At 42.9% G+C, this 26,047-nt stretch overlaps 1 protein-coding gene across 9 annotated transcripts in view; it reads left to right on the top strand.

Moving 5' to 3' along the window:
• ERR (estrogen-related receptor) overlaps nucleotides 1-26,047 on the top strand; it is a 103,730-nt gene that overhangs the window by 59,425 nt on the left and 18,258 nt on the right. For all 9 annotated transcript variants that reach the window (XR_892719.1, XR_892720.1, XM_011313993.1 and 6 more), the window contains one exon: nucleotides 7,708-7,910. Coding sequence is in view for 7 of the 9 variants with exons in the window: in XM_011313993.1 (XP_011312295.1) it covers nucleotides 7,708-7,910 (203 nt within the window). In the remaining 2 variants the exon portion in view is untranslated. The remainder of the gene's footprint in view (nucleotides 1-7,707; nucleotides 7,911-26,047) is intronic.

The raw sequence follows: 26,047 nt of genomic DNA on the forward strand, positions 1-26,047 counted from the left end.
CCAGTTTTAATAGATTCCCGGCGTCTAGATCCGCTACATAGCTGATGCTAGGGAAGGCGGTTCCCCAGTGATTTAGCCTTGTTGTAGCCAGTGCAGGGCAGCTACAAAGTATATGCAGGCTGTCCTCGTCTGCCTCAAGGCATAGTCTGCAGCGGGCATCGCTTTCGATGCCCATGTTTTTGCAGTGTGTCCTAAACCTACCATGTCCAGTGAGGAGCCTGATTGTAGTGCTCAGTTCCTCTTTTTTCATGTTGAGTAGTTTTCCTGCCCTTTTCTTGTTTAGGGTTGGCATGAGGGCTTTGGATTTTCTGCAGGTTGTGATCTGCTCCCATCGCCCTTGGTGTTCGTTCCGAAGTTTATTTTTAATTCGAGATATTCCGGTCGCGAAAGGGACTCCCACTGTCATGGCCTGGTCATCATTTAACGCCCCATGCCTTGCCAGTTGGTCCGCTATCTCGTTTCCTGTTATCCCTTTGTGGCCCGGGACCCATGCCAAAGTTATTTTATTGGTTGCCCCTAGTGCTTCTATAGCTGCCATCGTCTCCCAGACCAGCTTCGATTCGGTGCTTGGTCTCTTTAGGGCTTTGATGGCAGCTTTGCTGTCCGACCAGACGTATATATGTTTTCTTGAGGTCGGTTTGGATAGGAGAAGCTCTATGCAGTTTTTAATTGCAAGGATTTCTGCCTGGAAAACAGTGGCCAGGGGTCCAATGGACCAGCTGTCTCTGTGGTTTTCTTTTGGCCCATATATCCCTGCACCGTATTGGTGTCCGCGGCCCGAGCCATCCGTGTACCAGTGTATTACATTGCTACCTGGGGATTGTTTTGCCATTTTCCAGTCCTTTCTGTCAGGTATATAGGTCTTGAAACCTTTCCTGATCAGGTACCTCCTGGTTGTTCTATCCTGATCTATGTTCAGGGGGCTTCTTTTCAGTATATCGAGCTTGACATGTGCCGCGCTCGACTGATTCCATTCCCCCTGGCATATCAGCCTGTAGGCGGTTGCCTCTGCCTTGTATAGCACCGCTAGATCAAGTGGTGGTGTGTTCATTGCCACATCCAAGGCTTCGGTCGGTGTGGTTTTCATCGCCCCAGTTGCAGCCCTGAGGAAATTTCCCTGGAGTGCTTTTAACTGGTTCTTAGTCCCAACCTTCCTTACCCTGGGCCATCATATCACAGCAGCGTACATGAGCCTTGGCAGTAATACCATCTTGTAGAGCCATAGGCTGATTTTGGGGTTGAAACCCCACGTCCTTCCCATGGCTCTTTTGCAAGCCCAGAGTGAGGCATATGTTTTGCCCATCTGTGTGGCTATGTGTTGTTTCCAGTGAAGCTTGGTGTCCAGAGTTACTCCCAAGTACTTCACTGAACTAGCATAAGCGATGTCCACTCCTCCAATTTTAATTGATCGTGGAGTGACCACTTTATATTTTCTGGTGAAGATCATGGCAGACGTCTTTCCAGGATTAACTGTAAGTTTCGTTTCTTTACACCATTCCTCCAGTATTCTCACAGCACGGATCTGTCTGTCTCTTAGAGTTTCGAGGAAGTTTCTCCTGGCTACAATGGCTATGTCGTCAGCATAGCCGTTCACCAGAAAGTTCTCTTCTCTCAATTTCTCTAGAAGGTCATCGACAACTAGGCTCCACAGGAGTGGAGACAGGACTCCACCCTGTGGACAACCCTTGGTCGGGTGCCCTTCTACGTGTGAGCCGTTGTGTGTGGTAGTTATTTTCCTGCTCTCCAACATGCTTTTCGTCCAGTCAATGATACAGTCTGGAAAGTTTTTCCTCGACATGGCCCTTGTTATGATCTCGTATTTAGTACGATCAAAGGCACCCTCGATGTCTAGGAATAGGCTGAGTGCGTAGCCCTTTCCTTCTATCTGTTCCTCAATCTTAGCCACTAGGTGATGCAGGGCCGTTTCCGTCGACCTGCCTGCCCTGTAGGCATATTGTGAGGGTGATAGGGGTTTCTCAAGAAGCAGTGTGCTCTTTATGTATTGGTCCACCAGTCTTTCCAGTGTCGTCAGTATGAAGGAGGTGAGGCTGATGGGTCTGAAGTCTCTGGGCTTGATATGCCCGTTCTTTCCAGGTTTGGGGATGAAGGCAATCCTTGATCTCCCCCAAATTTTTGGCACAGTCCTTAGTGCTATGCTTGCCCTAAGTATTTTTGTTAAGGGTCCCAGAATGATGTTGATCCCTCTCTGCAAGAGGATTGGATAGACTCCATCTGGTCCCGGTGCTTTTAGGGGTTCAAAGGTATTGACGGCCCACTCTACCCCTTGCGGGTGGACTATCTTAGCTGCCAAGGCCCATTCCTGCGGCTTGTAGGTGCCTTTACAGGTTTCTGTTCCTTGTTCCATATCCCCCGAGTTCGTGAACCCCGGGAAGTGCTCTTCTAGCAGCAGTTGGAGAGTTTCTTCTGTGGTACAGGTATAGCTTCCATCCGGTTTGATGAGACAGCCCAGATGAGAGGCGCCCTGTCCTCCCAGGATCTTTACCAGCCTTGAGGCTTCAGATTGGCTCTTCACCCCACTGCTAAATTTCTCCCAGCCCTCGTTTTTGGCTATTACGAGTGCCTTATTGTATTTCCTCTGAAGACCTCTGCGATGTTCAAGGGCCTTCTGCCTGCTGTTTTCCGTGTACGCGGTCTTCACCCTGTTCCACGCTTTCCTTAGCTGGCATCTTAAAATGGACAGTTGGTTATTCCACCAGCCCACCATTTTTGTATTCCGCGGTCTTTTAATGTTGTAGTTGTTTTCATAGGAGTCCCTGATCACTTCTCCGAGACGTTTGGCTGCATGTTCCAGGTCTCTCTTGTTTCTGAATCTTGAGGGTACATCTTGGATCCTCACGAAGAGTTCCTCTCTGTAACTTCCCCAGTTTGTGTCCTTTGGGTTTCTCCTAGGGATCTGTTCCGATTCGCACGTTAATGACAGGCGTATTTGGCTGTGGTCTGAGCCCGAAGGTTCTTTCGACACCCTCCAGTCTTTTACCCAACGTGCCATGCCTGCCGTGCAGATGGTTATGTCCAACACTTCATGTCTTCTGCAGTCCATGAAGGTTGGTTCTTTCCCTCTGTTCAGGATTTGGAGGTCTTTTTCCATAATGAAGTCATTTAGGGCTTCTCCTCTAGCATTGGTATTTGAGCTTCCCCACCCCAGATGGTGTGAGTTCGCATCGCACCCAAGCAGAAGTTCCAGCCCTTCGTCCTTCACTTTTTTGACGAGTTCTTCGACCTCCCTTGTTGGGGGAGGTTCCATTGAATCATATGGCAGGTATGCCGATCCCGCTATGAATTCCAGGGCCTCGTTCTTCTCGGTGAGGACCTTGAGCTTCACAGCCGTGAGGTCCTCTCCGCTTTGTTGGTGTAAGAAGGTCGCTTGTGCGCCTTTTACTAACACACAGGTCCTAATTTTCTTTCCTTGGGTGTTCGAGTGACAAATTTTTCCACACCCCCCCAGGCCCTTTACCACCCCGTTCACGAACCATGGTTCTTGAATTAGGGCTATGGCTGTCTGCACCCCAGCTAGCGTCTTGCAGAGAACTGCTGAGGCGCTTTTACTGTGATGCAGATTAATCTGGACTATCTCTACCGACTTATGAGCCATTTCTAGGTTCACCCGTCAATAGGCTTGTCCTTTTCCTCATGTCGGTTCCTCTCGAGCAACTTGCTAGTTGCTCTTTGAGTCCCGCAGTGAGGTTTAAAATTGCAAGCCTCTAGGGCCCGCAGGGTTTGATCCCTGATCAGGGCAGCAAAGTGGGCGCCTGTGGCTCCCCTTGTTTCGCTGCCTCTAATCAGGACCCAGTCACCTTTAAGGTCGGGGTTCTGCCGTCCCATGAGCTCGATTGCCTCCTGGGCGGTGACATCCTCGTCCCCAAGGTGAACTACCACCCCGTGTCGCTTGGGTAGCTCCTCCGGTGGCATCACCGCGAGGACGAGGTCCCCGATTTTGTTTTCGGGGAACAGTCCTTTCAGCCTGTTCCCCGTTTCTTCGTCGGTGCAGCCGACAATGGCTGCGCCGTCCCTTTCCCACACCCCCTCAAAAGTCGGTGCCTTAGTCCCCTCTGGCAAGGAGAGGATCTGGGACCTTAGCAGTCCCTTCAGGCCCTTGATTTCTTCGGGTGTGATTTTTCGATCTGGGTAGTTCTCTGGGACGAGAGCCCACCTGATCATTCTCTTTGCGACCTGAGCGTAGCTGCCAAGATCAGTCTTGGGCCTTTTCTCAGGTCGCGTGATGTTGTGGGGCTTGGGGTGCCATCGGATTTCAGCCGTTTCACGGCTGCTCCCCTTGACACTCCCTCGCCCCCATCCTCACCCTTGTTTGTCCCAGAAGGAGTACTTGAGGCTGGGTTAGCCCTTCTCTCTTTCTGGAACCGGCGCCTTGCCGCGCCACTTAGTCTTTTCCCCCTGGGTTGTTCTCCACCAGGTCCAGCATTCTGGCCCTGGGGTTCTTCCGTCCCAGGTGGTTTTTGTGTTTCTTTTTGTATTCTGGTCTCCATATAAGTCCCACGAGTACCACGGTAGTGCGGTATCACCCAGGCAGAGCCGTGTATGCCTGGGGCTTGGCTACTTACGCTCGGAGGTCGCCTGGTATCCGAGGGAACCGTTTGAGATGCAACTCTTCCTGCACCATGCAGCCATTGGGACTGTATCATACACCGTAGCTTGGAGGAGCTGGTTCGCGATGGGTTTTTCGGCTTCCCTTGTGATTTCCCACGTTTCGTTCGGCCTTATGTTCCCCATTAACCTCGTTTTTAGCCAACCTCACGCAGAGTTCGAGACATTTCTGTCCCGGCCTCCGCCGAGGTGGTTATTCCGCCCGGCCGTCCTCCTATCCACCACCCGGAGACGCGCTCGGTTGGTGGCTCAACCGCCCTCTCCGCACCCCAGTCAAGGGGTTTAGAGGAACCCGAGTTGCCAGGAGTAATTATTACAACATCCTGGTGCCGAAAATTGATTATTTCTTTTTCACCTGCTTAAAATATTTCCGTTAAAATTCATAGCAACTTTCGGCACGTAAGTTTAGCCACCCTTGAATTTACATCTCTTGGTTCAAAATTCCTGATAAAAGACCATTTGAATCTGCCCAAACAATTTTAGACATATTGAGGAGGAATCCCTCGGAAATATATTTTTAGTCAATTTTTTTGGTTTCACAGGACATAAAAACAATTCAACGGAAATTATTATCACACTCACCCGATAATTTTATTGAAACTCTATTAGATTTCTGTAAGAATTATATAAGTGTATGATTAAATTATTTTAGAAGTTTTTTTCAATAGAAATATTCACCAGAAAGCTCTGCATTTGAGGCGACCTGGATTTTTCCTTACATTTTACACATAACTTTCCCATTTTTTACCGATATATGAGCCAAAGAAGACAACTTGAAACGATTTTACCATGAAAATTCTGCAAAGAAATTTCCCTTATCTGATGTGTATGACCAAATTCTTGTAAGTCCATTTTTTCTGTGAATCTATCTATTCTTTCAATAATTTTATTGGGACAAATTCGAAATAGTGGTCGGCCAAATACTGATGGAATTTTCATAGGAATTTAGTAAAGTTTCATTAAAATACAAAACTAGGATTGTTTATTAGATTTTCTTATCTGTGATCATTTTTCAATTGCCGTTGCTTGGTCACTCTCTGCAGCTAATGATTTTTTTCTGCAGCAATTATTCAATTTCGTGGTTAAGTAGAAATGGATGAATTTTCAACGATTTAAGAGTGAGTGGGATTGATATACTGAAACAAAGCAACCAAACATGAAATGATGGAATTCAAACTTCTTGTTTCCGTGTCTTTTTAAGGTAAAAAATCTTTGAAATTCAAGTAAGTCTGTCAGTTGCTAAGTATTCAATTTCTGAAATGTGAAAAACCGCAATTCAATTTTGTAAATACTGCTTAGGGAATGTTCAAACAATATTAATAAAAATGAAAAAATCTTTTCACCAGTTTTTTTCAATTCATTTACTAGCGAAATATTCAATTCAAAGTGATTTATTGAACGGAATTTTATGCGGAAATTAATGTAGAAAAAAATTAATAATCCATATTTTTCTTTCAAAAATTCGAGTTTTCGCCCGTTGACTCACATAACGATATTCTGACTCTGACCCAAGCAATGTGATTTCGCCTCTCCGACCACCTACACAGTACGATAGGACCCCTTTTTTGTATAATCATTGGCCTAATTGGGGTTGGAAGCTAGATGAGCTCCAAACGCGCACTTTGCCCGAGCCTGCTGTATAACTTGTTCAAGTTTCATCAAATTCTGGGCGGACACCTATGCAATGTTCCTAGTCAGTCGGTTTTTGCATAATTTGAATCTTCTGTAATGGAATTTTAGGAAATCTCGCACATTAAACTCGATTTTTGGATCTTGGAAATTTTTTGAATCGTCGAAGAGTGTGAGGACTGGGGCCCGAGTGCTTAGGGATTTAGGAGGTCTGCAGGCAGGCACCAGCACAGGGCAGACACATAAAAACACTCCCAGTTCCTCTATGAGACTTCTTAGCATTCAGCATAGGACGCATACTGACGTATGAGCGCTCCATGTTAGATGAGGCGAGCCTTCAGGACGTTTGAATTCGGCGCGCTCCAGGAGAAGCTATTGTCGGGGATATCTAGGCGACGGAGAGAGCAGCACGTCCCGGTACATGGCAGCCCACCCAGTCGTGGTCGAGAGTGGGGGGCATCGGCAATACTGCCAAGACTGCCCAGTTACTCGGCAAAGCCGCTTCGGCTGACTCCCAGTGCGGACGACTAGCCGCTCTCTCTTGAGCCTTTGGTAGGCTCCCAATGTGTCGGAGCAATGCTCCCCTTGCGTAACGTTTTCCGAGTGAGAGTCATACCCTTCCGGGATACGCTCTTTATCTTTAGGGCTACCCTAGTGAACCCACCGCACCCTTGATGGTGTGATTTAGGCGAGTTCCTCCCCGCACTCTCGGCCTCTCGGCACTCCGCTATCGTACGTCGTGCTCTCGGCGAGGTAGTCCTCGAGGTTAGTTCTCGCGCCTCGGACTCCCGCAAGCCTGCTCTCGGTATCCCGATCCATGCGTCATAATACTTCTCGGTCTCTCTTTTACGGGTTATTAGAGTCGTGTATTCGTGGGCCCTGGCCCTCTCTCCACGATATAGCATCCTGAGCAACCCCAGGCCTTCCTGCTTCCGTTCCCTTCGTCATCGGCTTTAGCCTCTTGCGGGTAGTTACCTTGCACCGTGTGAGATTTGCCGAGGAATCATTGTTAGTTTATGACAAACTAACCGACGTCCATATAATTATTTACTGTAATGGAAAAGTTAGTGAAAGAATTCTCTTTCGCCCTGGTCATGCCAGTTAAAAGCCAAAAGACTTAACGAATATAATCACCACAACCTATTAAATAAAAAGGCCTGCTTCGAGATACTTTAACTAACGGTGTTTGGTATTAAACATGTCACGATTATATTTGTTTTAACAACCACGAGTCGACGATAATGGAGGAGTCAAATACGTAGTGTTTGATAGATAGGGAAAAGCACTCGAACTGAGATTGCTTACTGAAATGATCAATTTTCTTTAGCTGATACGTTATGCTGTGTTTCATTCGCCTTTTAAGAACTGCATTTGCTCGATATAAATGAAACACACATTAAATTTGTAAAAGGAAGAAAAAAGATTTAAAAAATAAGTAATTTACTTGTTTCACAGGCTGGGCAAAGCAAATACCTGGATTTAGTGGGCTCGCACTTAACGATCAAATGCGACTATTGCAGAGTACGTGGGCTGAGATTTTAACATTCTGCCTTGCGTGGAGGAGTATTCCAAACACGGGAAGACTTAGATTTGCTCAGGATTTCACCTTAGATGAACGACTTGCAAGAGAGTGTCATTGCACTGAACTTTTTTCTCATGTAAGTATTGATAAAAGCACATAAAGTATAAAAATGGCACTATTCGCATTTCTCATTTTAATATAAAAAATCCACTGAACTTCAAGTAAATATTCTAATGTTGATGAAAGTTGGATTATGACACATGATACAGCGACCTGTTAAATCTAATGGCTTCAACCGAAAATAGAAAAATAGATGGGCACTCAGGTCGTTATAAACCATTTTTCAAAGTAACATTTAGATGTCTATTTACAATGGACCTTCAAAATTTCTACAGCAAACGTTAACTAATTAAGGAAAATGAATTTTTTTTTAATTTATCATTTGATGACACATTGGATAAATTTTTGATTGCTGCAAATTTCTTGTTTTGTTAATTTCCCTGATAATTCTAGGCGTCTCAGATTTGAATTACTTCTAAAGCGAATTCCGTTTTCCCTTTGATTTCCTTCCCTTTATTTTTAATCACCCTTTTTTACCTTACTTACTGCGTTCAGGTTCGAGAATTAAGTATAGCTTCCTTTTAGAAGGGTCTGAGTTTACGGCCCACGTGGATAGACTGGATTATCTACTGTCGTTAGTGTTTTCTCTTCTTTTGTCTGACACTAGGATGCAGGTCCTACATCAGGTATAGAGTTATTTATGAAATTAATGGATACTCAAAAAAAAAAATTGAAAAAATAACGTAATATAGAGTGTACTGTTTTCAATCCTTATGTGAGTGAAATTGCAACGAATTGAAAACCAAGAAGGTCTGGTCCAGCAAAACATGGTTACTATATTGTATTTATATATTATGTATAGAATATATAGAGACTTTTATATGTAGGTAGGCAATCCCCTATACCGCGGAATGTGCAATGAGCTTACCAGCTATTTGGCATTCTTCTCTAGGCCAGAGGTGGACAACCTCAGGTAGTCTCGGAGCTGCAGCCCTAAAATGATTAAGCTTCCAATCATAAGGAACCTAACGTTATTGGAAAGGTTGCTGTATATTTGTGTGGTGGGGCAACATTAAGATTGAAGTTCGAGGGCAAAATGATTTGAATTTTTTATATGTATTTGGACATTGTCTTTTCAATAAAAAAAATAGAAGTGATATGATGGTTCGCATTCACCATCCATCGGTGGAAATGAAAGTGGGATGCTGATTCTCATGAACTGGAGAGGCAACAATTTCATCGCCAAAAATTTTTCTAATTTTGATCATCATCATTAATATTTCCATTCATTTGCTTAAGTCACTCAAGCTAGTCCAAAAAATTTCAAATTTTCCTTGCTTTTGGAACGAGGAATGTTCTTTGAATATGAAATCTCAACAAAACGTGAAGGGGAAATTTTTGAATTTTTTAAACAAAATGTCGGCGGTACTGAAAATTGGGCACCTCAATCTTCTTTCTATCAAATTCACGATCATCCCACCTTCAATCTCATCGCTAACTATTGAATTTCAACCATCATATTACCTTTTGTTTGTTCACAAAAGATGTGAGAACGAGAAAAACACATTTTCAGGGCGATTTTTCATGGAAAAAAAGTGTAGACCGATCTGTGTTGGTATCTCAATAAATTATGCGTTATATATCTGCAAATATTAAAGGACGCTGATAAAGTATTTCATTCGGAGAAGTTTGTGCATTTTAATTTGGCATCGAGAGCAGAAGATATAGCACCGAAAAGTTCAAAATCCATGTTAAGTCATGTCTCTTAACAACATGATAATATTTAATCATTGTTGGCCAAAAAATATTTCCTCTTCAAAAAACCTATAAACGGTACGAATTTTCCTTTTTGTAAAATCGATTAAAAACAATCAATAATCAATAAAAAAAAGTGACAAACAATGAAATAATTTAGAAAATGTTTTCCATTATATATTGAAAATTTTTCTATTTTACTGTTTTCACCACCAAGTTTCTACCGAATATTTCCACTCCTTTAGCCTACAGGCAGACCATCATCAGCCCGAAGGGGCGCAGCCTTAAATTCTATGGCTTGGGACAATTTTGTCTAATGGTACTCGGGAACTGGAATAGCTCCGAGAGCTGAGGTTATCCATCTCTGCTCTAAACAGGCACCTACTTGATAGGTGCCAGTAACTGTGCCTTAAGTGCAAACTCGTGCAGTCATCAATTCTATCGCTGTCGTCATAAATCGCGCTGATGCACTTGGACTGAACATATCCTATCAGATTTCGCCCAGACCACTGCATCTTGTACGTAGATAATGAAGATCTTCCTCAGTCAACCCTCATCTTAGGCATTGGAGATTTTTCCCCTTGTCTATTCTTGCTAGATACCGAGGGGCCAGTGCCCAGCGATAAGCCCCAGTAGACAGCCGAGCTTTGTCCTGTTCGGACCCACAAGTGTGCCCGGTGGTCTCTTATGAGGTACACCTAAGAGGGTTCTTGTACGTTTAGCACCTTTTTCAGAGCACCATTTCTCCACAATACCCTTCACCGCTCGTTTCCGGATCATTGTCTTTAATAAAATTTGTGTGCGCATCTACGTAGTTTTCCCTATCTCCTATAACACTCAGACATCTCCTTTTTAACTAGCTCGTCGTCCTTTTCATTACCGGTGATACGCTGGTGTCGCCTGGAATCGATACCACTTCCAGCTGATTGTGAGCAGCGATGCTTCTCAACAAATCGGTGCAATCATTCATTGGTCGAGAGCAAATCTCATGACTGAGCATTATAATGATGATGACTTGAGAGGTATATTTTCTTGTATCTGCCCTGTCTTTCCAGTATTGCTCTTGCGGAGGCTCTCAGGGCAGCTAGTTCCGTTTGGAGCACGGTTGCATGCGATTCTAGTTTTAGGCTTTCCTGGTTGAAGGCCACTCGAACCAAAATCCTTCTTCCGCTCGGTCACTCATCCTTGAGCCGTCTGAATACCAGACCAGTCCTTTGGGCGGTGACTACTTTGCATCTTTCCCTGGAAAAGTTTCGCATAGCCAGGTTTGACCTTAAATGTTTTACGGAAGAACCGTTGTGGTTTGCATTTAATCTCCGGGGAGAAAGTATAGGTGCCGTGTCTAGAGGGGAATTTTACAACCATCCTCCTGTTGTTTGTAACTAGCGCCATCTCCACTCTTAGCCTCTCAAGCCCCACAAGCAGCTCATTAACGACGTGGAGCCAGAGCAGAGGTCAGATAATACCACCGCTGGGTGCAGCCCCTCCATGCTAGTGCTCTGACAATGCTGTCACTGAAAGACAAAAGATGTCGCTGCCCTCTCCAAATGTCACAGGAATTATTATCGAATGCTACCTCTATGTGAATAAATACACCGAGGATGACCTTTCTCTTTCTTTCCAACCAGGTGGTGTAGTGGAGTCTCAATTCCACTTGGTAGGCATACTGTGAGGGGCTGAATGGGTTCCTCTCTATCACTTCCTCATTAATGTGATTATCAATGAGTTTCTGCAGTGTCTTCAGTGGGAACAAACTCTGGCTGATAAATCTATAGGCCTTGGCGTTATCATTGCCATCTCTTGGCACATTTCCCAGTGCCAGATATGCCCTAATTGCCGGCATTAACCTGCGTAACAGCAGAGAACTTCCCTTCCGCAACAGTGCCCAGTACACTCCGTCAGGCTGTGGGCTCTTGTACATGTCGAAGGTATCCACCACCCACTGCAGGTCGTCCAGCATTACTATTTTGTAGGCTTAATCGCAATCGGAATTGGCATTGAACTGGCTTCATGGCAGACTTCCCGCGTATAATCTTCTTCGACTTTTTCGTATAATCGAATCCGGGAAATGCACCTGGATCAAGTTTTCGACGATGTCGGTCGGCTGCGTGATGGTCTCACCATTTGGTTGCGTTATACTACCAAGCCCTTGCATAGGTTCGCTGGAGGAGACCCTGCAAAGTCAGACCTGTAGCAGCGTATTCGGCTCTCCACAGCACCTCTTCCGTGCAGATTTCTTTGATTTTCTTATAAGGCTCTTCTATTCTCTATGTACATTTCTGTACTGAATGCAGTCTTCATTCCTGTTGGAGCAGGAGGCTTTTCAACTCTCAACTATGTCACTTTTCTCCCCTTCCGGGAAGGTTGGATTGGGCATGTGTTTCTGGAAAGGTTCGAGTAGTAAGTGGTAGAGATTGAGGAATTTCCCACGCTAACACCTCCCGTTTTTCCAGGAAGGTTACATGAAGGCACAGGATCTATCTCTCCTCCTTCCCTCCTAGGGATTATTCTGTTGTTGCGTGTCTAGACACGCTCGCCCCTTGCCTTGAATAGGAAAATCGGCTTTACTCTGTGGAGGTCCCGCCTTTGTCATGATTTCCTTCAAGGTTGCGTATTGTTGGGAAATCGACGACAGGTGGAGAAAAATATATAATAGACAATTTATATGGTCAGAAAGATTCTCTATTCAGGAATTATTGTTGTTATTATTATTATCATATGGGATACATATGACTATTATGAACAATTGTAAGTGATTTTCCTTATTCTTAACAAATAATTAATCAAGGTATGCCTTCAATTTCAAGCAACGTTGAATATAATACAACCTATACCTTTGTCAGATAAACTCCGTAACAAGATTTTGGGAAATCTCGCACATTAAACTGAATTTTGATTAAGTTATCTTAGGTTTGCCACTCAATCAACTTTCTCCGGGAATTGCTGGATCTTTCCACGCGCGTGAAGGATGGGGCCCGAGGGCTTAAGGAGTAGGAGGCGTGCGACTAGGCAGTAGCACGGGGCGGGCATTCAGATGGCTGATCATTCGCAGTGATTTTTCTAACGTTTTGCTGGAAACGTTTCAATGCGGCGCGCTTCAGGAGAAGCTGATGTCATGGATATTTACGCCGTGACAGGGGCTCCCCCATAGCTAACCCCATCTAATCGTGAGTCGCAAATGGGGAGGAGTGCCTTAGGGGACTGCACTTTCCACTCACTCGGGGAGCCGCTCCGCTATCCCAAGTCTTGTTTTGGCAGGATATGCGCACTATATTTAGAGCCACCTCTAGTGGTTCCTCACCACCTCGATATAAACACCGTCAGCTGAGATCCATGCTCGCCAGGCCTCTCCATAGGTTCTGGCTACGATTACGGATGCTCTCGATGATGAAATCCACGACGGCGTCATTGGCGCTCCGTATTCTCATACGGATTTGCTGTCAGTATCCTGTCGCGGTTACATTACTCAAATCTCTCCTCTTCTTTCTAGTGTCGGTTAAACTCCAGGTTAGATTCGCGTATCCGTGGACCCTGAGTCTCTGTCCATGACCTAGTATCCTGGATAACTCTTTCCACTCCCGTTACATTCGTCATCGGCTTTAGACCCTCGCGGGTAGTTTCTTCGGTACCTAAGTATTATCTGGTTTTACGAATTTAAGAACTTTACGGTTTATGGATTTTGTATTGTGGCGAGGGCGACAACTCCACTTGTTCCGTCCTTGCGTGGTCTTGTTTCCCGATATATTTTGGATGTACGATTTGGTTTCTTATACAATGAAGCTTAGCGACCTGGGGTAAGGTAGGGCCCCCCACCTCCTGACCCACGTTTCGGTTCTTTTGGCTTTTGTTGGCACTTGGTCCTCAAAGCTGACGCCAACATTAATCTGGTTACAGTTTCAAAATGCGAGCATCGAAGCGGGCCGTGGTAATCACTATCTGCGATCTTCGGGATGAGATCAGGAAAAGTCTTACATCTTTGAAAAGGCTTACTAAAATTTGTATGCTCACACATTTAGTTTCCGCTAATTCTTCTAAACATTTTCTGTACAATGCGATCCTTACATTTTGTGTCTGAAGTCAATAGTTTGTGAATGGAAGAGACCGATCATTGTACAACTAGTGCAGTACTGCCCACAAGCATGAGACGATATATTATGGAATCTTTTCTGGTTCCATTCATATATGCGGCATGCCGAAACTGTAAAAATAGATTACTCGCCCATCTGATCTTCGGTAAATGACAACCCTTGTTGCCCTTCCTGGAAGCATTTTCAATACATCTCTATATCAGAGGGATAGTAAATAGATGAAGTTCTGACTTTACGCACTTGGAAGAGTGTGAATGTAAAAACAACATGGTGATCAATTGACAATGTCATAGAAATCACGAGTGTCGGTTTTTGATTTATGTTTCTTCATTTTTTTATTCCCTTCTTATTTTTTTTTTGCCTAGACTTATTCTTCGTATTCTTTCTGGATTTTAACGTGTTAACGCAGTTGCGTCCAGCGAGCGTGTGGGTTGTGATTCGTATACGTTTTCTTTCATACCCCGGTCGACGCATCATAGATTTCATTTTTTCCTGGACGTTTCTCTTCGATTTCGATCCCGATTTGGCTACTTGATGTTCAAGGGCCACTTTCAATAGTTTCCACATTTGTCACTACATCTCCCATAACGTTCATGCCCCCATTAAGAGCGTATTTACCGACTGTTCGGGCTCTACTCCCGAGGAAGCGTAGAATGCAGCGGAAAAGGCTGCTAAAAAATGCCCCAAGTCCGTGGCCACACTAGTAAGAACTTCCTGCATAAACTCGGTCAAAATGATTGTACCTCTCCACTGATCCACCGCCAGCCTGCTTTTCATAATATGCAATGAAGGGACTCATCTTTCTTTTTTCATGGAAATCTCTTGAAGTGTTAAGTTCAAAGGACCGTGCTCGAATGGTATCATTGGACGGAATGAATATCTCATTAAAGACATGTAATGAGGATTGGAAAAGATAACAGAGTGTGTAGTCTCATAGGTATCAGTACAAGAATTGAATGGTACAACACGTAATAGAGATGACTGTAAGTCGCAAGTTATATAGGGCGTACAAAGGTCATCATAAACGAAAAAATTTTCAGTTAAACGAGCCGGATCGGCAGGTAGAGATCCCAGCTTGAAGGGTCTAATATCGCTAAAATATGCTCATTTTTTTCAAACTCTAATACATCAATCAACTTATCCGAAAGCTCGGATGTGCCCTGCGTAAGGGTACCCAGCAATACTTGATAGGTATTTAAATATGACAGTTTATTACTTAAATGATGTCATCTGATTGATACAAATGAACACGACCATTACATGGCGGAGCCCCGATTTCGATCTGCCTTCTGCATATCCAAACGGCCTCTTAAATATATAATTGTTTATGTGTCATTACTTAGTCAGCATAATCCAGTTATATTGGCAAGTGTCACGCCGACAATGGTGGTATCCAAATATTTAAGAATAACCCAATTGACCAACATCTGGGGCATAACAGGTCTAAAACATACATAAGTCTACCACGTTTCTTGTTGCTACCATGATTTTCAATTGTCACAAAGTCTTGCTCTGTATAATATTCAAAATTCATGTGTTCTTTCAAATAGAGAAAATTATTCATAAAATTCACAACATCGCTAAAATTCTTGGAGACGGTCATCGGCAGAAAATACATGTTTGGGAATCGTACATAATGTAAGTTATACATTTGTGACCTTGGCCGGGGAATAAATATATGAATATTCCCGTCGAAGGCACGAAAATCAGGGAATTTATTCTCGTCTAACAATTAAGGGGGACTTGCTATGATTTACGGGAGGACCTGAAATAATAAGAGGGAGGGGGGTTTGAATGATTACTCGAGGAGTGGTTTATGGAGATTAAACTTTACTCTCTTCACGTTTCATTACAGCAAATATCAATGCAACAAATAATCAAGGCCTTTTAACAACTAATTAACTTGAGCGTGAGGGGTAAGGCCAACTCACTTGCGGCTACGCGAAATTATATAAGAAAAAAAGGGTGACCCTAAACCTGCAAAAGGGGAGAAGTGAGGGGGGAGAACTGGAAAAATAATAAGTGATAGGGGGCGTAAATGAAAACAAAAGAAAATTAATGTAATGGAAGCTCACCGTTGGGGGGAAATTATATTAAGGGCCCGGGACACTCGTTGGGACAGGGAATAAAAATAGGGCACTCACGGGGAATGGTGTCGCAGCAATCCTCCCGATTTTCCTCAGAGTTCCTCCTCCTCCCTTCCTTCTTTCTCCTCGATTTCTCCGGGTATCCTCTCCAAACGGTTCCGCCACACAATCTTTCTCTCCAATCTCCTCTCACTAGTTCTCCCAATAGTTCCTCCACACTAGTTCCTCTTCTCACAATAGTTCTCACAATAGTTCTCACAATAGTTCTCACAGTAGTTCTCACAATAGTTCTCACAATAGTTCTCACAATAATTCTCACAATAGTTCTCTTCAGCAACGTCTCTTCACCGGGTCTCTTCACAGGGTCTTTTCTCTCTAATTCTTCCCCTCTCGCTAATCGCTTTCTGATATTCGGGGCAGTGACTCGTGGGGTAGCTGTGGCACGAGTGATGGCTGCCAAACATTCTGGTTTCTTCCCCGATTATCGTGGGTAATCGTGGTCAATCGGCCGCACTCGTTATCAGATGTGTCCTTCTCCTTTTCGCGGGACATCTTCTTCCTTCGGGGCTCACGTGGGGTCCTCTTCGTTGATGTGTGAGTGCTGCGGCGAGGGGAAATGGGGACGGAGGTACGGAATATCCGGGGATGGGTTGCCCAACGGTGCCAAACAGAGTAACTTAAATCTACCTTAAACTATGAAAATTGAATATATTAATGAGGTTAAAGGGGGGAGGCACAAAATTCTACCTCATAACAATACATACTTCCCAAACTCGAAAATTCGAAAATCACTACGGAAAAATAATATCCGGACTCTTGGGACGGGGTTTTTTTTTATTCACGTGGGGTTTGGCGAGCCGAGCCGAAGGCAATGCGCCCAACCACGCGATTAAAAACCCAACAGTCCGGAAATATACAATGATTCCAATCGGCTCTAACATTACTAATCAATCGGATACGAGCATCTTTTCTATCCCGGATGTGTAGAAAATTACAAGGTAACTCTACGTCACTCAATCCAACGATCCATCAACCATTCTATTCCACGAGATCAGCATTCTAGTGAGTAACGCATTAAAAAGAAAAAAAAACCGTCAAATGTTTGTAAAGATCCTTAGCATCACGGATAAACTACATTTCAGTTGCTCAGGCGACCACAACAATGCACTGCCGGTAGTCCCATTAAGACCAATCCAAAGATCACGCCAGAGACTCGATCGTTTTAAACTCGATGTACGTGGAGTTCCGAACTAAACTGTTCCTGAACGATATGATCCGTCCGGATGAGTCCTCGGGCAACGTTCTGCTACGAGTTTCACGATTTATAGAATCTTGTGAGTTCCATTGTCCGAAGCGCCAATAGATTTGATTGCGCTGACATTTGGGATCAAACTTCATGTAGCTGAAACCCCTGCAGGTCAAGAAGATTTCCTTGAAAAGACGATGAAATGAGATCTGGGTAGAAAATGGGTTCTACAAATTTAGAATAAAGATGGCCTGTAGGTCTAGTGCGATCGCTTCTGGTAGCCCGATTACCTGCTAAAGTATTGAAGGCCAGAGCCAATAAAGGTGACCCCTATAAGACCTATTAATCCGATGCTCTGAGAGCAAAATGCAGCGTGGAAAGGCACTCCGCCTACCCCGTGCAGCCGCAGTCGTTCTACCAGGCCATGGTTGTGGTTTAGAGGATGTTGCTCCATATCTATGATAGTTACCACAAGAAGGATGTACCATCAAAATCTATTCTCTCAAAAGAAATGGTAAAGATCGTCCTGCACACTACGATGTGATTTCTGAAGTGAGAGGTAGAAATAGACCTGGCCAATATGCATAACACATTGTGTATTATCCTGAAGGGAGGCATTATGAGTCAATCCAACATTTACCGTCATTCTTCGATGTTTCATATTATTGTGAACAATGTAATAAACTTGTGATAGATGACTGAAACATCCTCCGTGTGCCTCAACTATTATCGATAAAATAGCATGTGTACTGTAATGGAGAATGTCATGGTTAATGGTGCTTCGCACACCATAAAACAGCAAGATCGTTTTGTGCTGATCGTCCCACTGTGTGTGGCACAATAAAGTTATGTAAACAATATAACATTAAAAAGTTCATCACAAATTCGACAAGATGTTGCTATGGAAGGAGCTGATGACGTCAACATATATCAACTCTTTGCATCCCCCAAACTATGTGTGATCGGTGTACCAACATGAACGATGACGACATTGCAGAATTGGAAAAAAAAATCAGAAGTCCCTGTTATGTGTATAAATCTCGAGAAAATGTATTCGATTAGGAGGACCTGATGTGAGGCTTTGTTGAGTATATCATATCGATGAGTAAGGCGTATAAAAAAGTATTGTCCATAATGCGAAGAGATGACTGACAATTGATCAGTCAATTGTTAACGGTACAAACATTATTTTGGTGATAGCAAATTTATACAGAATGATATGTCAGGGGTGATCAAAATCCAAGGAAATGTGAAATTATAACAACAAAATGATCGCATAAACTAGACTCCAAGGGTATTTAATTGAAAAAGGCGTAATAGTATATTGTGCGCGCGGGTTTGAATGTTCTGTTTTCCTTCCGCGGTGCACATTGTTCTTTCTGTCACGGCTACACGGAAAAGTTCGATTTTTCTTCGTAAATGTAGAGAAATGTGGGTTATGTTATCCCGAGGATGCTCAAAAACAATAGAAATGTGAGAGAGAGAATAGGCCACTTTCTTCCCCTCATTTGGGGAGTAAAATCGAACTCTCCGTGTAGGTATGACGGAAAATGTATGTATTGGAACGTTTTATGGAAATTGAATTTGAAGCGCGATAGTTTCATGGTGAATAAAATTATGAACTCAAAATTTGAAATAACATAACTCAAAAGGGTATATTTTAGCGAAAGGAAAGGAATTATTGCGGTTCCACGTTGACTTAGAGCAGATGCTTTGGTAAGCTAAATGGGTTCGCTTGACACTTGGCACAACGGCCATACGACACAGAAAGAAAAAGAATAATGAGCCTTGAAAGATCTCATCGAAGAAATAAATCTAAGGGTGGAGGCCAAAGTCCCCAAAGGCGCAATGCCCCCAAATTTGTTGACATCGGGAGCAACTTCGGACTTGATAAAAACAAAAGAGGGACTTGCGTAGGATCAATATTGCTCGAAGATATTAATTTTCTTTCGAGACTTGAGACAATTTTAAGACTTGAAAATGATTTACGAGGCTCAGGACTAAATTCATTTCGAGACTTGAAAATGATTAAGTGCTTTTCAAGTCTTGAGATAAATTCCGGACAAATTGAGGACTTGAAAATCTCTCGATTATTTTCAAGTCTCGAGATTAAGTGAGTGCCGAATTTGCAAGTCTTGGGGCAAATTCGGCACTCAATTTATCTCGAGACTTGAAAATGATTAAGTGATTTTCACGTCTTGAGATAAATTTAGGATAAAGTAAAAATTCAAGTCTCAAGAAAAATTTGATTCCAAATTTGTCCCGAAAGTTGAAAATCATTAGATAATTTTCAAGTCTCGAGACACATTCGGGACTGAATTAATCCCAAGACTTGCAAATGATCAAGTCATTTACATTTCTTGGTAAAAATTCGGGACAAATTAAGGACTTCAAAATCCCTTGATTATTTTCAAGTCTTGGAACAAATTCGGGACTAAATTAAATTCGTCTGAGCATTTCAGTATCATCTACGAAGTGAATCTATGCGAGATCAAGGGTTGATCAACAAATGAAGTCAATTTTGAAGAGATAAATCACCGATATCATGCTTCAACCCGCGTATCATCTTTCATACTTTTTTGTTATTGCTGAGTTTGCAATTGTTTTCGTAAATGAATAAATGTGTCCGTATACATGCATAAAAATCCGCTTCCGTCTTTGAATTGTAAATTATAATCCATTGGAAAAGCTTCAGCGGGAAGGCATGAGTGTCAACGGTGACATCCAGTGTCCAGATCCTCCAGGTGATCCTTCAGTCGAGGCTCTACCAGGGACAAAGAGGAAATGGCAGAAGCAGTTGGAAGATAGCGTCCACGAGGGTCACAGCTATCATTATCGCTCCACCACCTCTATCACCATGTAGTTTATGGCGATCAATCCCACAAGGTTTTCGTTGGATTAATTTCATACGTAATATTTAATGCAGAAAAGTAGTCTGCGAATACAAAAGGAGACCAGCGCCTGGTAATCAACCCTGTAAACGCAAAACGACTAATATGGATGGACAGTGGACTATAACGGAGGGACACACTCACGATCCCGATGATTTGGTTGTATGAAAAAAAATGTTCAATGAAGAATTGAAGACAATGACCGAAAATCTCGGCGGTAAAAGGAATCGGGATATATTGGACCAGTGCATGCAGAAGTACTCCCTTATTTTCTATTCGACATGGAGAAAAATTCGTAGAACACCGCAGATTTCATGCGAGTAAAGTTTTCCTATGACTCCTGAATCTGTCCAGCTGTACCGGGCCCGGTCCCGAGCTACCCAGCTCAGAGGTACGGAACCGGCAGCTTTCCGCTCATTGTTTTTTTTTTCAGGATTTTTTTTTTCAATTTCGTCAGGTTTTTTTCGGTCCCACATCGCTTGAACTCCCGAGCTACATAACTGTGAGGTATTCTACCAAAATACTGAAATTTTAAATAGTATCTTTCGCCACCGGGCCGAAAAAAAATGTTCTGGTGATTATAAGTTTGCAGTCCGAGGCGCAGCTGAGGACTACTAACATTATGATCAGAAAATTTGTTTTTGGCCGAGTAACGAACAATATTTTCCATTATTCACTCCGTAGGCAGGGTTTTATGGCCGTGGTGCTTTAATTCTAATAGGCCATAGTTCCTTCTAATAGGCCATCCCGCGATGACTTTCAACCACTAGAATTATATTTATGTAGTTATTTATTACTCTTTCACTCCTATAATTTTTCCCTTTCGCTATTTCTCATCTCCACCCCCTCCATTCGATTAGTTCGTCATTTTCCCTAAGCAGCGCAGGAGAATATTTTACTTTCCACCGTCAATGATTTAAAAATTCAATAGTATAAGTCGATCATACGCAGCAAAATCTCGAGATGTCTTAAATAATGAATGGGTAAAAAAAAATTTATTGTCTCGCTGGAAAACCATGGAGATCTCTACCAAGGGCTCGACTCGCGTGGAATCTCAGGAGTTTCACTGCGTTCCTTTTTAGTTTACAGCGGGTATTTAAATGAAAAATAATAATAATTGAGAAATAAGTCAGACATCCGACAGCGAGTTACATCTCCTATCGTTCCAAGAAGAGGTCCATGAAACGCTATAAGTTGAATGTAAATCCAAAATATCCTCCCACTCTGGGAGAGTTCGCCCAGAATTTAAAGAAGGAAAGGGACAGGACCACCTCGTTTACTCGAGAGGAAGAATGACAGCACAGGTTTTTACAGATGTTAATGGCTATGTTTCAGTAGTTTTAGCTGATTTAGAGTTTATTGCGAGAATCGTATCTGATCATATGGGAGACGAGGCGACATTTTTCATTGATGCCACCTTCGATTCAGTTCCGCCCAATTTGAAAATTAGACAAATGCTAGAAATTCAAATCTGTATCTTCGAACAAGTAAGCCCTCCAGTTGATCGATTTTCAGCTCAATTTTTTTATTGGAATTCTATTTCCTAGGCTGTGTGCATCGTTCATGCACTCATGGAGCGGAAAACTACCGAGTCTTATTACGTGGTTTTTGAATATGTCTTCAAAGCATTAGCCCCAGAATTGACGAAAAAAATGAAAGTGCACATGGATTTTGAAGATGCAGAGAGGAACGCATTGTTACAGGTCGTACCCTCCGCATCTCTCGTACTGTGCAAATTCCATCTCGATCAGGTATTCAAAATCGCGGAAAAACAATAATATTCGTAGCTTTTGTCGTGACACCATTATTCTAGGCGATGATTAGACAGGCATATAAGAAGAAAGCTCTGAAACGCTACAGGAAAAATGAAAAAATCAACGACGAAGAGAAGCAAATTGTCAATGGAGTACAGAGCTCCTTGGTTTTGATTCTCGAACTTGCCTTTCTCCCAGGGAAGTTCATTCAAAATGTATTCGCTGAGATTCAGAGGAAGATAACTGATCCACAAGTAAAACAACGAATGGACAACTTCCTTGAATATGTGACCAGTCAATGGATGGAGAAGTGCAAGCCGAAACAGTGGTCGGTTTATAAAGCTTGTAACGTCACATTTTCACGGGGAATCGAAAATGCCCATTACCTTCGCCCTACTTCCCCTGAGCCTAATAAAACCTGCTAAAATTTAAAGCAATAGGCGCCAGGTAATTTTTGACCGGAATTACCAAACCGGAAAAAGTCCTTAATCCTAAACTTAACTAACCTCGATATCCGTCACATCGAAAATCGAACCTCAAACTCCTAAAACACTAACTTAAAACTATACTTTAAAATCAAAAAGGAAACCTGAAGAGAACGGAAAGGTTAATTAGGCTTTTGGGGAAAGGTGACGGTCCTGGGGTCGCTCAGTATGCCGGTTGTGGAGAGAGGTGGATCGTAGATGCGGGCAAGGTTACTGCAAAAATCGGGAAAATTACCAAAAAAAAGGAAAAAGGAGGCGAGAAATAAACTAATGCAACAAAAACATTGTCCTTACGTATTCCGCTATTCATGTCAAAATTCAGTACAAGAATAATAATTAATTACACAAATATCTATTGAGATACTCTATTCCCAAAATTTTATTAGTCTTTTCCACTTTCTCGAAATGTAAACGTTTCCTCAAACTCCCAAATATAAATTTAATTCTCCTCCTCAATTATCGCGAAATATGAATTTTCGCACAAAATCCTAAATACAATTCCAAGGGTCCCATTAAATCGCAGCGAACATAAATCATTTAACAAAATACGAAATATTTTATTGACTATCCGACACTCGTATAGAATAATCCCCTCGGAATGCGGCCTCAAGGATTATCGATCGGCGATAATCCAAGGAATAACCGAAATATTATCAACGAGTGAGCGAGAGAGAGAGAGAGAGAGCACTATGCCTCGCTGCGCGGTTAGCAGCGAGGAGAAATCCACCACCGTAAATTCAACTTCTCTGAAAAATTCGATAACTCGGAATCCGCCGAGCAGATTCTGGAAAACCCAGAACAATATTGTTCTGGACACTATTCCCCACCATCCCATAAAATTTTATGTATAAGTGTATATAATTAACCCCGTTGCATCAATTAATAACCACGAGGAAATTTAATGCGCGATTCCCCACCTGCTGCACGTAGCCACTCGATGGCTGCCTCGATGGCACCACGAGGGAGAACCACTGGCCTTTTCGTTGGCCGTGAACAATTTCACCAAAATTAGCATAAAAATACCCTCAAAATCCTACAAAATCGCACCAATAACCTCCCAACCGCACTGGGGGATAACACAGGCCGAAGTTATTCGGAAAATTCCCTCTACAAACCTCCAAAAACCACCCAAAATTTGGGGGACACAACCGATGCTTATTCCATGGCTCGGAAAAATCTCATAACCGCCAATAATTATTGGAGAGCCGCCAAAAAGGGGAAAAATCTTTAAATAAAACCGTAAAAACTCATTGTAGATTTTCTCGCTGCCTTCCTCTTTCTCTTCAGGACCATCCTGGCTGCAGCTAATTGTCCGGGTGTCCTGGGTGGTGCACTGTATCACTCACGTGTCCACTCTATTTTTCGCGTGTCTCCTCTTTCACGGTTGAGACGTAACTAATTTTCCGAGGTCAGTGTCGCGTGACGCTGACCCCCCTAATCACGCCTACCAATCGATCGGGTGTCGATTGGTGGATCCCTCTACCTTCCTATGGGCCAAGCCCTTCGCGGGAGAATTAATTCAAATTTGAATTAATTCTGATTATCAAAGACTTTTCCTTCTGCGGTATTATTCTCTCGGGTGATTCTCCTGGATTCCTGGGGCTAGAAGACCTTAAACACTAACCGTAAACGGTAATATTTTCACTCACTAACCCGTAATTGTATTTTTAATTCTTGGCAATCCGCCGTGGTAAGGGCTGGATTTACCCCGTGCGGCCTTCCACCCGTAACAAATCGTAAAGTTTTTGGCACTCCGTCGGGATGATGGTTGATTCTATCCCAGACTGCCTTCCACCCGTAATAGCCCTTGGCAATCCGTAGGGGCATTTTTCGTGTCCCCCTACGGCCTTCCACCTGTACCAACCAACTAACCCCCCAGAATCCTTTCATTTGGAGCGCCGGCTTTTTGACCGTACCTTAAATAAACACGAGCTTGACCCTACCGTTCTCATAAAAATCCCCATAACCCCTAACCTACTCTAAACCAGGCATGTGCAATCTCCAGGTAGCTCGGAGCAGAGCCATAAACTCGAATTAGAAATCCAATAAAGTTTACAACCATTTCAATAATAAGGGTCTTAGTACTAGCATAGTGGGGGCAGTAACGGGGGCTTCACAGGTACTAAGGTGGGGAGTATCTCATGAAGCATCTGGCAAGAATTGATCCTCCGGAAGGGTAAAACTTGTCGCGCATTTAATTATTTTTTAATGCACACATGAAAAAAAATTGAAATTTTTCTCATCAACTTATTTCTCTGCTTTTCCTTTTCTTAAGCGTCACCCCCACTTCGGTTGATCTCAGCGGAGGAGAAGGGCCCTTACGATCTGGGTCATAAAGGCCCATCACCCGATACAATGGGGTTTCGTCTATCCTTTGTTACGCACTAATAGAGGTCGGGAGCACGACTTGCTCTCAGAGCAGAGTTTGCCCAGCCCTGCTCTAAACCACCCCACAGGGGGGAATTCCTAGTTTACCCTAAACCTAACCCGTACCCTACTTGTCTCCCTCTCTCTTTAAATTTTATTTGTGGGGATCCTAACGGACATTCCCGATGTTCGTTACAAGCTCCTCGCCACACGAATAACGCGGCTGAGTCTTGGAACAGGACCTTGAACCAGAGGCTCGGCAGACACTCTCTACCTTGGGATTTCACCCGTACTAAAATGAGCTTTATGACGAAGGAGTAGTTATGAAACATTTTCTGAATTCCGTGAAAACATTGCACCCACTAAAATTGAATTGCGTTTTTTCCTCAATTAATTCTCAATATATATATATACCCCTTGTCCTGTTTAGTCCCCCCCCTCCTTCTCGCGATTCATCATGATGCTTACAGATCCGATGAATCCAGGAGTTCTAAGCCAATCTAGTCTTACCGAGCCCGGCCCCGAGCAACCCAGATCGGAGGCACGGAACCGGCGGCATTCAACCAATTCTTTTTTTTTTATTTTTTTTTTATTTCCTTCCAGATTTTTTTTTGGTCCCACTGAGATTCCAGTCCCGAGCTACACAGCTAGCGCCAATTTACCGGCCTTAATAACTGTTAGATGGGACTGGACGAGAGATGGCATTTTTGAATGGTCACATTCTTAATCCATTTATTTATCAATTTCTAACATGTAAAATTGCCTCTTTTTTAGTCTAATCGAGTGAGTGCCCCCTCATAATGTAACTTCTACTTCAATATTGATTTTGATAATTATAGGGGATTTTTTTTATCGATAAGTGAACTTGCTTCATTACAAAATTGAGTGGTATCCGATTATTCGACAATTGTTAATGGCGAATTTCGAAGCACATGTCGCTCAGGTGATTCAGTGAAGGAGAAAAAATTGACAAAATTCACAAAAAAATTAAAATGGAAGAGATTTACTCCTTATGAGTACCTAAGAGCAACATCGACTCTGATTAATTTCGAGAAACGTAAAGTATTGCAGGTCCCAAAAAGTATTTGTACAATTTCGTTTTATTATTTCTGTAGGGTACAAGTCAGAAAAGTCCAAGGAACTAAAGCCGTCGACTGTATCCTATCAATCTACTCCTTCTACAGATTCAAAGGGCCTAAAATTAATTTTCAAGAAAGTGTAATTATTGCAGTTCGAGTTACGACATGTTTGACAATCAAATCCGAAAAAAAATGATCGAGTGGCGAAGTGGCACCCTGCCATTCGTCAAATTCCAATTATAGGACAATTTATGGAGGGAAGCGGGACACAATGGGACTGTAGAAACTTCTTTCGTAAATAATTTATTCAATTATTGCTCAAAGGTAATATTTTTTTTCTATGAAAAGTACATTTCTTCCTTTTTATAATGCGCTTAAACTGGACTTATTTCATGTATTTGTTACTGAATTATAAATATTTGAATGAAAAGTCGAAACGACTCATTTTGCTCCGCTTTCCC

The sequence above is a fragment of the Fopius arisanus genome, unplaced genomic scaffold (genome assembly GCF_000806365.1).
Source record: "Fopius arisanus strain USDA-PBARC FA_bdor unplaced genomic scaffold, ASM80636v1 scaffold00137, whole genome shotgun sequence".
Taxonomy (NCBI): Eukaryota; Metazoa; Arthropoda; class Insecta; order Hymenoptera; family Braconidae; genus Fopius; species Fopius arisanus.